Here is a 14117-nt window from a genome sequence, read left to right as displayed (position 1 = left end):
ACCGCAGTGTTAACCCCCCCTAGTGAGCAGGCCATTTTTAGTTCAATAGGCCAATGCAGCATCAAGGCCAAGCTGCAGGGCCGTACAACTCAGCACACAAGTGATTGCCCGCCCCTTTCCTCCCCACCAACAGAGCTCTCTGTTGGTGGGGTCTGATCGCCCCCCCAATTGTTTGTTTGTTTTTTATAAATATTTATTTATTTATTTGTTATTTTTTAATAAAATCTTGTTTTTTTTAAATTAATGTTATTACCCTCCCTCCCTCCCCCCACCAGCTAATCAGCACGATCGGCTATGATAGGCTTCAGCCTATCACAGTGGATCGCTTTCCTGTGTCCCAGGGGGACAGCCGTGTCACACGGCTGTCCCCAGTACAGGGTTTCTGCGGATTGCAGCGCTGTACAAAGTAATTAGACGGCGGTTTCGCCGTCTAAGTCTCCCGAGGGCGCGATCTCCTGCTAGCCCCATAGACAGCCGTTCACGCCAATGGGCGTGGAGCGGTCCTGGGGCTGCTGCACTGCTCACGCCAATTGGCGTGGAGCAGTCAGCAAGGGGTTAATATTGAGGGTACTTCTGGCTACCTAATACTAAGTAGCTAGAGGTGCCCATAAGTATTAGGTAGCTAGGGGAACCTCAGTACTAAGTAGCAAAGAGGTGCCTCTGACTGAAGGGAGATCTGTTTTTTTACACACGTCTGATTTTTACTATACACACAGTTGTGACCCTGTTTTGAGACAATATTAAAATATAACTTTTAATTCATAATAAAATAAAATAATCTTTGATATATAGTATTTGTTTATTTTTCCTTTTATTTTGTTTTACAAATATCTGGTTGTGCAGCAAAAATTGTGTATTCCCCCCATGGAGACCCTATGTACAGCTAGGTCGTCTGGGGTTTCTGCCCCTTACCAGATAGAAATGCTAATAAGATTCTACATAAATAAGAAAACCCTCCACCTAAACCAACATGTTTCGGCTCATAAAGCTAGAGCCGTCGTCAGGGCATGAATAAATAAAGTGCTAGGGTGCAAAGTGCATTATAGAGGAATCATATAGCCAGTTATAAATGCATAGATAAGGAAAACAACAAACAAGAGATGTACTCTCAGGCTAAGTCAGCCATCCTTAGCCTGAGAGTACATCTCTTGTTTGTTGTTTTCCTTATCTATGCATTTATAACTGGCTATATGATTCCTCTATAATGCACTTTGCACCCTAGCACTTTATTTATTCATGCCCTGACGACGGCTCTAGCTTTATGAGCCGAAACATGTTGGTTTAGGTGGAGGGTTTTCTTATTTATGTAGAATCTTATTAGCATTTCTATCTGGTAAGGGGCAGAAACCCCAGACGACCTAGCTGTACATAGGGTCTCCATGGGGGGAATACGCAATTTTTGCTGCACAACCATATATTTGTAAAACAAAATAAAAGGAAAAATAAACAAATACTATATATCAAAGATTATTTTATTTTATTATGAATTAAAAGTTATATTTTAATATTGTCTCAAAACAGGGTCACAACTGTGTGTATATGAAGGGAGATCTGGTCAGTGGAATGCCAAAAGCAGGGTAAGTAAATGAGAGGCATTTACACTCACATCAGGATTCTGTAAAGGGAAGGAGAGAGGCACTGTGGGAGAGGAGTGAGCAGCCTTTCCAGCATAATGCGCCTGCAGGCATGTGCCTACAGGGTGTTAGGGTAAATCCGGCCCATCGTGTGTACGTAGCCTTAGTAGTTTATGCAAAGTGTAAATATTGCAGTTTTCTGTAAAGTTTCATCACCAGAACAGATTATTTGTTTCTCCAGCTAAATTTACAAAGAAATTCGATCTGCATAAAACAAAAGATGGGATCTTCCAGGGGAGTGATGGCAAGAATGTCACCGTACCAATGATGCACGACTCAGGATACTTCAAAACGTACAGAGACTCTAGGAACAGCGACAGCAAGGTCATACAAGTGCCGTACAGTGACAACATAGTCCTCCTCCTCATTCTGCCACCAATGGGCCGCCTACGTGAAGTGGAAACCAACCTGACTTCTGGCACTATAAGAAAATACCTGCACTCATCACGTTACAGGTGAGCAGAAAGGCTGCTTAAAGTGTACCTGTAGTGAAAAAATGGGCACTTACGTAAGACAATCCAGTTTGCCCTGGCCCCCTCCACATTTTGTTCCAGCGTTGGGACCCCTTGAGGACCATGGACAATGGCTTGTCAACAGAGTCCAGCCTCACTGTATTTTTCCCCCGAACCTTAACGGTGCCCCCTACCTACTGTGCAGGCGTAAGTCATCCTGCCTCATCCTGATGTTATAGGTCTTTGGTGCTGGTCTGTGGGTCGACTCTGACTGTTCTCACCATTTGTCGCTTCTGTTTATCCGAGATTTTTCTTAGTCTTTTTTTTTTTTCTTAGTCTGACACTTCGAGCCTTAACTTGAACTGAGCCTGTAGTCTTCCATTTCCTCAATATGTTCCTAACTGTGGAAACAGGCAGCTTTCTGTATCCTTCCCCTAAATCATGATGGTGAAGAATCTTTGTCTCCAGGTCATTTGAGAGTTGTTTTGAAACCCCCATGTTGCTACTCTTCAGAGAAAATTAAAAGAGGAGGGAAACTTACATTTGACCCCCTTAAATACTCTTTCTCATAATTGGATTAACCTGTGTATGTAGGTCAGGGGTCACTGAGCTTACCAAGCCAATTTGAGTTCCAATTAGTTCTAATAGTTTTGGAATCAATAAAATGATACCTGCCTAATTTTATTTAAACAATTATTGCACACTTTCTGTAAATCCAATAAACGTCATTTCACTACTCAAATATCACTGTGTGTGTCTCCTATATGATATATTTAACTGACATTTTTTTACAACCCACGATTTATACAGGAAAATCATGACAATTAACAAGGTTGCCCAAACTTTCGCATCCCACTGTATAAGTAGATAAATACTTGATCTACTTACATAACACGGGCTGGATTCCCAAAGCGGTGCTAACTATTAGCATGCCTGTGAAAACCCCCTTAGCAAACCTTACGCGCGCACTGCACAGAGCGCAGGGCGCTCCGCGCGAAGCGCCCATTAAAGCCTATGAGACTTAGCGCGCACATAGGACTTTGCGCGTGGAAAACTTTGCGCACGGTACTTAGCACGCGATCTGATTGAGAAAACCGGTGCTAACCTACTCAGCACCCTGGTTAGCACGTCTAAAGACTTTAGATGTGCTAAGTAGGTTAGCACCGCATACTGAATCAAGCCCATAATGTATTGTACTGTCCATGTTTTGATTTCAGAGAATGTTATATAGTAAATGAAGAGAATACTGTTCCTGGTGGAAACCATGTCTTTTGCCCACAGTTTGAGGCTAAATACTGATGTCATTTCTTCCCTTAACTTTTTTTTCTCTTTTCTTCCAATTGCTGAGTCACCTCAGCCTTGCTTGTAAACACAAGTGAGCAGAGGATCATGTTTCAGCTAGGCAGCTAGGCAGGGAAATAAAGGGAAGAGGAGGAATATATTATAGATAAAAAGAACCCCCAGCATGCAACTGAATGGCAATGGCCAGTGCTCCTAAGGTATGTGATAGCTCCAAACCATAACAGCAGAAAAAGTTTTGCAAGTTTTGAATGCAGGATTAGCATCTTTATCACTTAATACACTCAGACCAGTTGCTGTTGAAATGTAATTTTTATGGTGATAATACCACTTTCAAGCGAAACTAAATAGTTAAAAAACACAAAGTGTTTCACTTACCTGGGGCTTCTGCCAGCCCCATGCAGCCTTCCTGTCCTGCACCGCTCCTCCACAATCCTCTGTTCTCCTGTTGCCAGCAAGTTTCAGGTTGGTTGATGCGGCAACTGCTCCTGCGCCCCGGGCCACGCGTATCTTGCTTTGAGTTCCCACCCACAATAGCATCCTGCGCTATTAGCGCAGGATGCTATTTCTGGCTGGAATGCGAAGAAAGATATGTGTGGCTCGGGGTGCGCAGGTGCAGTTGACGGTAACTAAACTAGCTAGCGGCGGGAGAACAGAGGATTGTGGAGGACTGGTGTGGGACAGGAAGGCTGCACGGGGCTGGCAGAAGCCCCAGGTAAGTGAAACACTTTGGGCTTGATTCACCAAAGCGTTATAACTGCTATCACAGCAGTTATCACTAGTGTTGGGCGAACACCTGGATGTTCGGGTCCGTTCTGCCGAACATGGGCTAGATGTTCGGCATGTTCGGCCCGAACCCCGAACTCAATGGAAGTCAATGGGACCCCCGAACATGCCGCTTTTGGGGGCCCTATGGGGTCGCAGGCATGAGGGGGGAGCATGCCCCGATCGCGGGGGGGGGGGGGGGGCGGAAATTCCCCCCACCCCCTCCGCTAGCGCTCCCCCCTCTGCCCGCTTCCCCATAAAAAAAGTTTGGGGAAAGTTAATAGTACCTGGTGGCTGGCTGGCTGGCTAGCTGGCAGTGGTGAGATGAGTGAGGAGGAGTCCGACTAGGAGACGCGTTGAGGCCGGGCAGCGGGCGGTTCAGCGGTAGTACCCTTGTGGTACTTCCGCCCTTTCTCTGACCTTACGTCCTCTACGTGATGACGCACGCGAGGGTACGCATGACGCGTCTCCTAGTCACTGCCAGCCAGCCAGCAGGTACTATTAACTTTCCGCAAACTTTTTTATGGGGAAGCGGGCAGAGAGGGGAGCGCTAGCGGAGGGGGTGGGGGGAATTTCCGACCCCCCCGCGATCGGGGCATGCTCCCCCCTTATGCCTGCGACCCCATAGGGGGGCCGTATTCGGTCGAACAGGGGCCCTGTTCGGGGGGCATTGAGTAGTTCGGGCGAACCCGAACTAAAAGGCCGAACACCATCAGGTGTTCGGTCGATCTTGAACAGCACCCGAACAGGGTGATGTTCTGCAGAACCCGAACAGTGGCGAACACTGTTCCCCCAACACTAGTTATCACGTACTAGCTGCTATCACAGCAGTTATCACGTACTAGCTGCTATCACAGCAGTTATCACGTACTAGCTGCTATCACAGCAGTTATCACGTACTAGCTGCTATCACAGCAGTTATCACGTACTAGCTGCTATCACAGCAGTTATCACGTACTAGCTTCTATCACAGCAGTTATCACGTACTAGCTGCTATCACAGCAGTTATCACGTACTAGCTGCTATCACAGCAGTTATCACGTACTAGCTGCTATCAGGGCCGGATTTGTACTTTTTACCGCCCAAGGCCAAATACAGTATACCATCTGTATGGTTGTTGTCTCTGTGTGCCCCAATGAGAAATCTACTTACTTTCTATCATTGGATGTTACAGACAATAGCTATTTCAGTAATATGTGTATAGATTATAAGTTATGTTTTCCTTAAGAACTCTTATGTTATGTTTGCCATCTCATTAATGATGGACCCATTGTGTCTCCATTTGAGTTAGGCTGATGTGTACCTGCAGGATAGAGCTTACAGGACTTGCAGGGATGACACAAGTACAGGACAGAGAGTTCAAAGGTTAAAGCTTTCCTTGTAGATAGGGATGGCTGCATAAAACAGCTTTACTGCCCCTCACTAAGCCGCCCCTAAATTTCTGGTGCCCTAGGCCATGGCCTATGTGGCCTTGCCAGAAATCCGGCCCTGGCTGCTATCACAGCAGTTATCACGTACTAGCTGCTATCACAGCAGTTATCACGTACTAGCTTCTATCACAGCAGTTATCACGTACTAGCTGCTATCACAGCAGTTATCACGTACTAGCTGCTATCACAGCAGTTATCACGTACTAGCTGCTATCACAGCAGTTATCACGTACTAGCTGCTATCACAGCAGTTATCACGTACTAGCTGCTATCACAGCAGTTATCACGTAATAGCTGCTATCACAGCAGTTATCACTTAATAGCTGCTATCACAGCAGTTATCACGTAATAGCTGCTATCACAGCAGTTATCACATACTAGCTGCTATCACAGCAGTTATCACGTAATAGCTGCTATCACAGCAGTTATCACGTACTAGCTGCTATCACAGCAGTTATCACGTACTAGCTTCTATCACAGCAGTTATCACGTACTAGCTTCTATCACAGCAGTTATCACGTACTAGCTTCTATCACAGCAGTTATCACGTACTAGCTGCTATCACAGCAGTTATCACGTACTAGCTTCTATCACAGCAGTTATCACGTACTAGCTGCTATCTCAGCAGTTATCACGTACTAGCTTGTATCACAGCAGTTATCACGTACTAGCTGCTATCACAGCAGTTATCACGTACTAGCTGCTATCACAGCAGTTATCACGTACTAGCTTCTATCACAGCAGTTATCATGTACTAGCTGCTATCACAGCAGTTATCACGTACTAGCTGCTATCACAGCAGTTATCACGTACTAGCTGCTATCACAGCAGTTATCACGTACTAGCTGCTATCACAGCAGTTATCACGTACTAGCTGCTATCACAGCAGTTATCACGTACTAGCTGCTATCACAGCAGTTATCACGTACTGGCTGCTATCACAGCAGTTATCGCGTACTAGCTGCTATCACAGCAGTTATCACGTACTAGCTGCTATCACAGCAGTTATCACGTACTAGCTGCTATCACAGCAGTTATCACGTACTAGCTGCTATCACAGCAGTTATCACGTACTAGCTGCTATCACAGCAGTTATCACGTACTAGCTGCTATCACAGCAGTTATCACGTACTAGCTGCTATCACAGCAGTTATCACGTACTAGCTGCTATCACAGCAGTTATCACGTACTAGCTGCTATCACAGCAGTTATCACGTACTAGCTGCTATCACAGCAGTTATCACGTACTAGCTGCTATCACAGCAGTTATCACGTACTAGCTGCTATCACAGCAGTTATCACGTAATAGCTGCTATCACAGCAGTTATCACGTACTAGCTGCTATCACAGCAGTTATCACGTACTAGCTGCTATCACAGCAGTTATCACGTACTAGCTGCTATCACAGCAGTTATCACGTAATAGCTGCTATCACAGCAGTTATCACGTACTAGCTGCTATCACAGCAGTTATCACGTAATAGCTGCTATCACAGCAGTTATCACGTACTAGCTGCTATCACAGCAGTTATCACGCGCTCTGCCGCTCGCAAAAGTTTACACGCGAACAGCATTAGTTCACGTAATAAACTAAGGTTATCGCGCGATCACGTGCGCGTTTCATGTGAAAAGCGTACGTGATCGCGCGCAAATGTTCGTTTATCTAGCTTGATTCACTAAACCCTGATAAGACAAATATCACACCTTATCAAAGTTATCACACCTTATCAAAGTTAACACGCCTTATCAGAGTAGCATAGCGAGCGCTACGAACCTGCAGGGGCTCAGGACAGGACGAGTGACATTGCCAATTAGCAGGCATAAGTTCGTGGTGCTCGCTATGCTACTCTGATAAGGCGCGTTAACTTTAATAACGGGCTTTATTCACTAAACCGTGATAACTCATATCATGGCTGCACCAGCGTTTTCTCGCACGTTTTTGCAAATTTTCTCGTGCAATCGTGGCCAAAAACTCGCAATTGCACGTGCGGCCATGATATAAGTTATCACGGTTTAGGGGGGAGGAGCTCACCATGAGGGAGTGATCGGTGTGTCTCCCTATCTCCCGTCCCAGCGTGATTCTAGCGTCTGATCCCCGCACCTGGAGCCGAGGTCGCTGAGCCTGGAGCTGGAGGCTGAGTCGCTAAGTTGGAGGGCTGGTGAAGTGTGGACCCTCGGGAAAGCCTGTAAGCGAAGGGCTGGAGGACCGTGGCAGTAGCAGGCGGAGAGCGGGAACTTCCGGTCGGGCGGAACACTAACGCCGCAGGCTGTTTCCAGTACGCCGGAATAGGCGCATGGACTGGGGAAGGCTGCAGACTGAGGAGCTCGCTGCAACGCCGGAACGGAGCACGGAGTGACACACGGGAAGAGTTGAGTGACCCCCCGGAGAGTAAGGCAGCCTGGAGACTGCTGCTGGCTGGCAAAGAGGAGGAGGCTTGTTTGTCCTGGCGTGAGTCCAGCGTCTGTCCCCCACACTTGGAGCTGGGGCTGTTGAGTCTAGAGCTGGGGGCTGGTCCTCAGGTTTGAAGAGCTGGCGGAGTGCGGTCCCCTGGAATCAGTGTGGGGGGCCCGGCAGTGAAGGGTTGGAGGCTGGAGGTTTCTTCTGGTGGGCGAGGAGGAGGAAGCCTGTGCTGTGTGGGACCCCTGTGGAGTGTGGGGCAAGAGACCAAGCAGCTGCAATAGCAGCAGTGCCTGTAAATCAGAGCTACAGTCCTGAGAATCCCCCTAAAGGAAAATGGGAAAAGAGAAAGAGAAGGAGAAGGAAAGGAAAGGGAAGAATCTCCCTAAAGGGACAACCACCCCAACGCAAAGACCTGTGAGTAAGTTTTTTGCCCAAGCAGATAAGTCTGAGTTGAGTGGGCATGGGGACAATTTATCTGTATCTGGTATAAGCTCCCCGGGTTCAGGGGCAGATCAGGGAAGGAATCTTGAGGAAATATGGAAATGTTTAAAGGATCTGCCAACAAAGCAGGACCTGGCGGCTCAAACTGAGAAGATAATGGCATTAATGAAAGATGAGATTAATGAGATCAAGGAAGACCTGAGCAACTTACAAGTAAAAACTGGAGCTATTGAAGACCAAGTTCTAAAGTTACAGGTGGAGGTGGCTGAACTTAAGAAGACAGGTGAGAAACAAAAAAACTGTAATATTGCCCTTAGGAATGAAATGGAAGATATTCAGAATCGTGAGAGACGTAATAATTTAAGGGTAAGGGGGGTCCCGGAGACAGTAAGAGAGGAGGACATTACTGGACATATACAGGCGATTTTTAATGTGATTTTGGGTCGACCAGAGGAAGCCACGATTAAATTAGAACGGGTACATAGGGCCCTGCGGGCCCCTCCACAGGAAAAGGAACCACCTAGAGACATTATATGCAGATTCCATAATTACAGAATCAAGGTGGACATCTCGACAGCAATAAGGCAAAAGGGGTCTTTGGAATGGAAGGGAAATACGATAACGATATTTCAAGATCTGGCCCCCTCAACGTTGTTACAACGTAAAGCTCTTAAACCACTATTGCTGGTATTACAGCAGAAGGGGATACCTTATAAATGGGGGTTTCCGTTTGCATTGATTATTATGAAAGATCATCGTTCATTAATCTTGAGGTATCCTGAGGACTTGACAAATATCTGTAAGGAATTATCTATACCGGAGATGGAACTGCCAGAATGGAAAATGGATGAACTGCAATGGGGGGGCCTTCAGAGGGGTAACAGAGATAGGCGCAAGAGATAGACTGTGCATGTTGGAGATGTGATGGGGGGGGGGGGTTGGTGGGGGAGGAGGGGGAGAGAGATTGAGGTTGGAATAATTGAGATGTATATATAAAAAAAAAAGTGTTTTTTTTTTTTTTTTCCCCTCTCTCTTCCCTGTATAATGTGGAATATGCATGATACATAGAAAGTGTATTATTGATCATGACAGGTCTGCGGATTATACATTTTGTTAAGTTAGAGGGAAAGGGGAAGGGAGGAGGGGGGAGTGGGATAGTCACTAAAAACACTGTTTTCTTGCACAGAGATATATATCCGCAGAGCTGGTCTGGATAGGGTATAAATGAGGGGGAGCTGGGGGAACTGATGGCAGGCCTCCAGTCCCTGCCCCTCCTTATGGGGATAGGAAATTGAACACATGAAATAATAAGAAAGTAGTGGTGATAAGGTAAAAGGATTGTATTAGATGATCTTAGTATATTGATGTATAGATATGGTGTTGGAAAAATGTATATAAGCATACTGAAGTAAATTCACAGAGTGTGGAGAGAGGGTATTGGGTAGGTCCTTCCCTATATAATGTGGAATATGCATGATACATAGAAAGTGTATTATTGATTATGACGGGTCTGCGGAATATATATTTTGTTAAGCTAGAGGGAAAGGGGAAGGGAGGAGTGGGGAGTGGGATAGTCACTAAAAACACTGCTTTTTTTGCACAGAGATATATATCCGCAGAACTGGTCTGGATAGGGTATAAATGAGGGGGAGCTGAGGGAACTGATGGCAGGCCTCCAGTCCCTGCCCCTTCTTATGGGAATAGAAAATTGAACACATGAAATAATAATGAAAGTAGTGGTGATAAGGTAAAAGGATTGTATTGGATGATCTCAGTATATTGATGTATAGATATGGTGTTGGAAAAATGTATATAAGCATACTGAAGTAAATTCACAGATTGTGGAGAGGGGGTGTTGGGTGGGTGGGGGGGGGGGGAGGCGGGAGGGATAGGTGGGAGGAGATGAGGAAAAGTGAAATGAATGGATTTGGTGCAAACTGAAGTATTAAGATAATTTATGTAAAGGGTTTCCCTTCCGCCCCCCCCCCCCCCCCCTTTTTTTTCCTTTTTTTTTTTTTTTTTCCTTCTTCTTTCTCCCCCCTCTCCCCCCCTCCCCCCCACCTCTTCTTTTTGTGTATTCGAAGTGGGATATAGAATTGGTGCTTCGCTGGGTACGGGAGGGGAGATGGGGTTATCGATTACTTAAGAAGAATGGTAGTTTACTACCCTAGGGTGTTGCAGCACACCAAGGGAACTGGGAATTGGTTCCCAATGGAAGGGTTCCATATTAAAAAAGGGGTATCAGAGGATAGTGGGTGGGACTATCAAATGTGGGGTTGCTGCAGGGTGGGGGTAAGAAAGAATGAGGATGAATGGGGGAAGTGTGTAGGGAGTTTGAATGGGAAGTGGTGTTGTGCCGGGTCAGTTCCAAGGATAAGCATAGGAAAGAAAAAAGAGAAAAAGGAAAAATAGAGATGGGAGATCTTAAGTTTCTGTCACTGAATGTCAGGGGATTGAATATTCCGGAAAAAAGATCGTCCATCCTCAGACTGTGCTATAGAGAACGGGCTGATATCGTATGCTTCCAGGAAACACACTTTAAGGGTCCTCGGGCATCACGAATTTATGATAAATACTATAGAACAATATATCTTAGTAGTTTACAACCTACGAAAGTATGGGGGACAGCTATCTTAGTAGCAAGGAATGTCCCCTTCATTATAAAGGAGGAGTACGCTGACCCACAAGGTAGATTTAACTTGGTAAAGGGTGAATTAAGGAATAGGATGATTACGGTGGGATCATACTATGCGCCAAACGACGGACAAGTCTCAGCCTTGAGAAGATTTATTAATAAATTGGAATGGTTTATGGAGGGAGGTGTAATAGTATGTACAGATTTAAATCTTCCCCTAGATACTAGGTTGGATACTTCGATGGGTAGAAGTTCGACACCCTTAATGGTCCAGAGGAGGAGTAGGGAATTGTTGCATAAGCTGCAGCTTGTGGACGTTTGGCGTGCGTGTAACCCCACGGTGAAGGACTATACATATTATTCGCAGGTCCATAAATGTTTTACTAGAATTGATTACATAATGGTCTCACATGACATACTCTCATTGGTAAATAACTCAGAGATAGGCCCGACGACTATGTCAGACCATGCACCTGTAATGATGAAATTAAAATGGGGGGAGAAGGTAAAAGGCCCTATAATATGGAGATTAAATAATTCCTTGCTGAGGGATGAGGAAATTGCTCAGAAGATAGAGGATGAACTTAAATCATATTTTCTTGTGAACTCCAGGGGAGAGGTATCAGAAGCAACAGTTTGGGAGGCCCATAAGTGTTACATCCGGGGTATATGGATACAGGAGGGGGCCAGGAGGAAGAGAGAGAGAGATAAAAAAAACATACAAAATTCATTGGAAAAAATAAGAATCTTGGAACAGCAATATAAAGAGCAAAATATAGAAGATACTATGATTGAATTAAATAAAGAGAGGGAATACCTTAAATCTTTGTTGTTTCAGGGGGTTAAAAATATGGCGCTTAGATGTAGACGATCTTTTTATGAGTATAGTAATAAATGCAGCTCTATGCTGGCTAGGGCATTAAAAAAACAGCAAAGAAATAATTATATCCCTTGTATAAAGGATAAAAAGGCTAAGTTGGTTTATGGTCTGGGAAAAATTGCTGAAGAGTTTAGAGAATACTATAAAGGGTTGTATAAGTTGAAGAATGGGACAATAGGGGTTAACCAAGGAAAGAGAAGAGAAGATATTAAAAAATATATAGAAGGTAGTGGTATGCCTAGGCTGTCGGCGGAAGATGCCATCTCCCTGGAGTCACAAATACATGAAGATGAGATTAGAATAGCAATTAAACAGATGTCACCGGGTAAAGTTCCAGGACCGGATGGGTTAACAACAGATTATTATAAAAGATTTAGTGGGCAATTAGTGGAACATTTAAGGGAAGCATTTAATGGAATGACAACAAAAGAAGGGGAGAATCAGGAATTTTCGCCCCGTATGCTGGAGTCCTATATTTCATTACTACATAAGGAAGATAAGGATCCAATGCAGTGCCAGAGTTATAGACCCATTGCCTTGTTAAATGTAGACTTAAAAATATTTGCTAAGATCATGGTTAATAGATTGGCACCGTTTATGAGTCAATTGATTCATGTTGATCAAGTTGGATTTATGGGGGGTCGGGAGGCCAGAGATGGCATTATCCGCACGCTGAACTTCGTGAATTGGACTAGAGCCCACTCCAACCCTGTCGTTTTTCTATCTACAGACGCTGAAAAGGCCTTTGACAGGGTGGAGTGGGCTTTTGTAGAAGGGGTATTAAAACATGTGGGACTATTGGAGATTATGCGTACTAGAATAATGAATTTATATACAAACCCTAATGCAAGGGTGAGAGTTAATGGTATTTTGTCAGAAACATTCGAAGTTAAAAATGGAACGCGACAAGGTTGTCCGCTGTCCCCACTGATTTTTGCTCTGGTGCTGGAGCCATTCCTGTGTAGGGTGAGGGGGGACTCCAGCATATGGGGTTTAGAAGTGGGGGGACAAGTACATAAGGTTTCTGCATATGCAGATGACATGTTGTTTTATTTGGTAGATCCCCACACTTCGGTGCCAAATTTGATGAAGGAATTTGAGACTGTGGGGAGGTTGTCTAACATGAAGATTAATTTTGATAAGAGTGTTGCAATTATATGGGGAATGGGAAGGAAACAAAGGGAACAGCTAATGGGATGTTTTCCCTTTAAATGGCAGAACAGAATGATGAGTTACCTGGGGGTGAAGATTGGATTTGATTTAAAAGAGATAGTGACTGAGAATTACTACCCCTTATTGGGGAAAATAAAACAGGATTTAGAGACCTGGGATCGCCCATGCTTCTCGTGGTTTGGCAGAATATCTATTATTAAAATGAACGTGCTTCCACGGTTCCTCTATTTGTTTCAATCTTTACCAATTTTAGTCCCCTCCTTATTTTTTAAGCAATTGAGAAGTATTATAGGCAGATTTATTGGGAGAGGACGTAGGACACGGGTTAATTATAAATTACAGACAGCAGATAGAGAAATGGGAGGACTTGCTATACCTGATTTAAAATTATATTATGAAGCTGCCTCCCTAGTCCGAATTATAGATTGGAACAGGAATGGAGTAGAAAAAAGATGGGTCTCCTTGGAGGAGGGAATCCTAGGGAGGCCCATTGGTGATATTCCCTGGACTCACGAGAAGTGTGGTAGAGGCATTCATAAAAAGGGGACTGAATTGATTAAAAATACATTGAAGATTTTTGGTAAGTGGAGAAATATACCAGAGATGTCGCCTTGGCCCACTCCATTGATCCCTATTTTTGGTAATGATAGATTTCCGGCAGGGATGAATTTTAATAACTATCCACATTGGAATAAGGAGCAGACTCTTAGGGCCAAGGATATTGTGGTAAATGCAGAATGGACCCCGATTAGGGATTTGGTAGATATTAGGAGAAAGGGATATTTGGACGATTGGAAATATGCCCAAATAAAATCTTTTTTGAGAAGTTGTGGAACCAGGGAAGAATTGGTTTCGGAGTTAACCATGTTCGAGAAACTATGTAGAGCAGGGGGACAGATAAAGGGGAGTTTGTCGAAAGTTTATAAGATCCTTAAGGGGAGGAGGGATAACACCTTGAAAGTAAGGGAGAAGTGGGAGAGGGAATTGAAGAGAAACTTCTCTGAGGAG

At 44.7% G+C, this 14117-nt stretch overlaps 1 protein-coding gene across 1 annotated transcript in view; it reads left to right on the top strand.

The window, feature by feature from the left end:
* LOC137532113 (serine protease inhibitor A6-like) overlaps positions 1-14117 on the top strand; it is a 57793-nt gene that overhangs the window by 26540 nt on the left and 17136 nt on the right. The window contains exon 3 of the mRNA XM_068252268.1: positions 1816-2089. Coding sequence (XP_068108369.1) covers positions 1816-2089 — 274 coding nt within the window. The remainder of the gene's footprint in view (positions 1-1815; positions 2090-14117) is intronic.

Source organism: Hyperolius riggenbachi, chromosome 9 (genome assembly GCF_040937935.1).
Source record: "Hyperolius riggenbachi isolate aHypRig1 chromosome 9, aHypRig1.pri, whole genome shotgun sequence".
Taxonomy (NCBI): domain Eukaryota; kingdom Metazoa; phylum Chordata; class Amphibia; order Anura; family Hyperoliidae; genus Hyperolius; species Hyperolius riggenbachi.
This window is presented reverse-complemented; position numbering and strand designations above follow the sequence as displayed.